The 3603-nt window shown below is 42.6% G+C and overlaps 1 protein-coding gene across 1 annotated transcript; it reads right to left on the reverse strand.

Annotated features, from left to right (window-relative positions):
* Positions 1–716: 716 nt before the first annotated feature.
* LOC140279558 (CAAX prenyl protease 2-like) lies at positions 717–3366 on the reverse strand. Its single transcript, XM_072374714.1, has 8 exons — positions 3185–3366; positions 3005–3107; positions 2278–2361; positions 1738–1816; positions 1463–1630; positions 1172–1243; positions 1020–1082; positions 717–937 (listed from the first exon to the last, which is right to left on the reverse strand). Exons 1-8 carry the CDS (start codon positions 3364–3366, stop codon positions 717–719), a joined length of 972 nt encoding a protein of 323 aa, XP_072230815.1.
* Positions 3367–3603: the final 237 nt, after the last annotated feature.

Consider the following 3603-nt stretch of genomic DNA (forward strand, 5'->3'; position numbering starts at 1 on the left):
CTTATTCCATAAATCTTAATCCTTCAACACAACCTTTCACCTCTCTGTCATTTCCACATACCCCGAATGACCTTCTCCCCTCACCCTCAGCTGTGCTACTCCACATTTTCAATTTCTCCAGGGAGACACTAAACTCTCCCCCCGTCCTTCCACTTTTTTCTCCTGATTCTTTCTTACTTCTCCTTGTCTGCTCCTCGCTTCTCTTCTTTCTTAGTCTGCTGGCATTGTTCTTGTTGCTTCTGGCTATTGCCATGTTTTATCGCCTTTTTCACTCTTTTCTGTTTAAGTCTGACTATAATTGCCTTGTTTGTCTTAAAAACATGATTTTACTTTGCTGTGTCTCTCTGCTTTCATTCCTCTTGGATATTTGTTGCCAACAATGTCTGTGTTTTCTATCCATCTGTCTGCTTATGCTGCAGTCTCCACCGCCTTCCCTTCTCACTCATTCACTTCCACAGTTCATCTGTTTTTCTCAGCTGCACACACACACCTCTTTCTCTCTGGTAGCCAGGAAAAGCTGTACTAGTGTTGAGTTTCAATACAGTAGGAAATATTTTAAACCATGCAGGAAATGTCTGGAGTGCTAGACTCTTTCTCCTCTCAAGCTCACCGACCCACGCATGCATTTTTCATTAAAATACAGCTCTATTTGAAAACCTGATGCGCAATATAATCCAGAGTTTAAAACACATTTTCAGAACTTTATTACAATAAATTTAACATACAGATTCTGGAGGGGGGGCCAGGCTGCAGACTGGGACGGCACCATAGAAGAAGGGGTCGGTCAGCGGGAAGAGCAGCAGCAGGAAGAGCAGGACACCCATGAGGTATGAAAGGAGCACGGCTGGATGTTGAGGGTGTTTTAGGGCAGAGCTGATGTCAGGCAGACCCTGACTGTTACAGAACGAATGGCACAAAACTGGGCCCACAACGTGACCTTCAGAAACACAGATGGTAGATTTTTACTAGGCAGTGAAAACGTGTTCACAAACAAATGTGCATTTGGCTGCACATCTCACCGGTTCTCAGGAACACGAAGGCAGTGAAGGCACCGAACACAGTTGTGTAGAGGAACTGCACGCCTGCAACAGTCCAGCACGATACATAATCAGTCCAGTTCACATGGTTCCTGTTTACTTTGTCTGTTGCTGAGTAAAAGCAACACACTGACCTGCCACAAGGAGGATGATACTCAGACTGTCTTTGCCAAGGCGCCGCTGTTCTATGATATGATGGAAATGAGCTGGAATGGTAGATAAATAAGTATGAAGTGTGGGGAAAAACTTCTAACAAACATATATATATATAACATAAAATGTACAGCAAGTTAGTCCCAGCACAATCAACATTTAACAGTAAACATCAGGTCTTCCAGAGGCAAATGTCGACTGTAAAGTATTTGAAATAAAATCAGTCGTAAATGTGAATATTTTTCAGTTTGGGAATCTTTTTGTCTCCATACCAACGCCAAAGAACAGCGGAGCAGTGAAGACAGCAGCTGTGGGTCCAGTGCAAGGCACCAGCATGGGCAGCATGGCCCCTCTGAACACCAGCTCCTCTGTCAGTGGCGCCACCAGCTGGTTCCTGAGCCACACTGCATCACGCACACACCGCTTCCACGACTGAACATCTGGCAAAATTAAGTCAGGACTTCATGAAGAACTTCAATGCAGTGGAAGCACACGTAAAGTAAAGTAAAGGCTTATTATATCTAAATGTTATTAAAGACAAACACACCCAGGACAGACTGCAGCTCCCCTCTGAAGCCATCAGGGTTGTCAATAGCAGAGTGAACCAGAGGCCCGAGATAAAAAACCTGATTTGTAGAATAAAATCAGATGTTTATAACATCCAAAGGAGAAAAAAAAGATTAAAGATGAGGATCTGGAAGACATAGGTACACTTTTCAGTGTGTGGTTTAAATATTGCCTGTGGGATTTCACCACAAAATGCAGAAACCTGATAGATGTAGTAAAGTCACGGCATATCATCGTAGGAATGGAAATGAAATCCCTGAGATGTCCGAACTGCCTCAATGCAGCATAAATAAAATGTTCTATGAGGTGAAGAGGCTCTTCAAAGAGCTCCTTTTGTGCACAGAACTTAGTCACAGATGCTAATATGAAGATTTCATAATCACAGCTCATCAAATGCTTTTATAATTACAACATTCAAGTATGTTTTTATGGTTTCTTGAAATATTTAAAGTGTATTTATCAGTGTGATGAATACAAAAGTGCTTTCTGCAGGCTTTGGGCTGTATGCTCCCTGTCTAACCATGGTCAGCAGCAATGGCAGCGTGGCAGCAGGAAGAAAACCTTCCACACGAACTCCCATCAACTCCCACACAGGAGCATCCACCTGGAGACACAGAACATGCTTTTAAAAACCAATGAAACCATTCTGAAGTTAATTCACGGATTTAAATTATGACAGTGATGGATAATGCATCATCTATCTATCTATGTTCACTTTAGATTCATAAATGATAGGCATTTCATGCTCAAACGTCTGGTCAATTAAACCGATGCATGTTAGAACCAAGGTCACGTTTCCATGGTAACGTGGTAATAAAAAATAAAAAAGCAGCTCATAACTTGTGGTTTGCTGATCTTTTTGTGGAGCTTTCACAAAGTAAACAGCTTTAGGAGCATGCTGAAACATGTTGGAGACTGACTGTGATTGGAATTAATTTCCAAGTCATTTTTTGTTTTCTATTTTGTTCAATTCTTCACTGAATTCTTCCAGGAGGATAGTTTTGAAACTAATGAATTATTTAAGGACAAAGAAAGTTTTCTGCTGGAGAGAGGGGAGCTGTTTGATGCTTTAAATGAACCCAAAATAACAGCAAAATGGTCCCACAACTCTCTGTAATAGGTACACGCAGGTGTCCGTCTAAGCCTGGCTGTTAGATCGAAGATATAGTAAAAAAAACAGTTTTTTACATTTCTATTGTACATTTTTAAACTGCCCTAAAGGCAGATACAAAAAGCTGTGTACTCACACTGACATCAGCCCAGTGCATCCATGCCTTTAAAACTGCAGGTGACACTGCAGAGACCAGCAGCACACTGGCACAGCGACGCTTTATCACACTTGGATGGTCCCTTTGCACAAAAACACACGGTTCCAGGTTAAGGGCTTAAGCATAGTCGTCCCACATGACAGCTGATGAGAAGTATACCTTGGTAAGCTGCTCCGCCAGACATACAAACTGCCAACGTAGAGACAGGCCAGTAGAAGGCAACTCAGAACACTCACCCGACACCTCATGTGGGCACGCTCGTCCTGGCTGGTAAGGCCGTGCTCTGGCTCCATCGTCACAGAATGGAGGGTCTGTGGTGAGGAGAGCTTCAGGTTCAACATGCTTTGGATTAGTCTTCTCTGTCAAGTCAAATTAGTCGATCCCAGTGAGGTTGAGATCTGCACTGCAGAGACAAGCCGATTAGCTATAAAGCTCACATACACACATGGACAGTGAGCAGAAGACTGTAAAATAACACCGAGCCTTCATCAAGAACTCCAAAAAGCTTCAATTAATGTCAGAATATTTTCAAAGCCCTCAAGGTGACACCATTTCCAGATAAAATGTCTATGACATGC

The sequence above is a fragment of the Leuresthes tenuis genome, unplaced genomic scaffold (genome assembly GCF_036924035.1).
Source record: "Leuresthes tenuis unplaced genomic scaffold, fLeuTen1.0.hap1 SCAF_21, whole genome shotgun sequence".
NCBI lineage: Eukaryota > Metazoa > Chordata > Actinopteri > Atheriniformes > Atherinopsidae > Leuresthes > Leuresthes tenuis.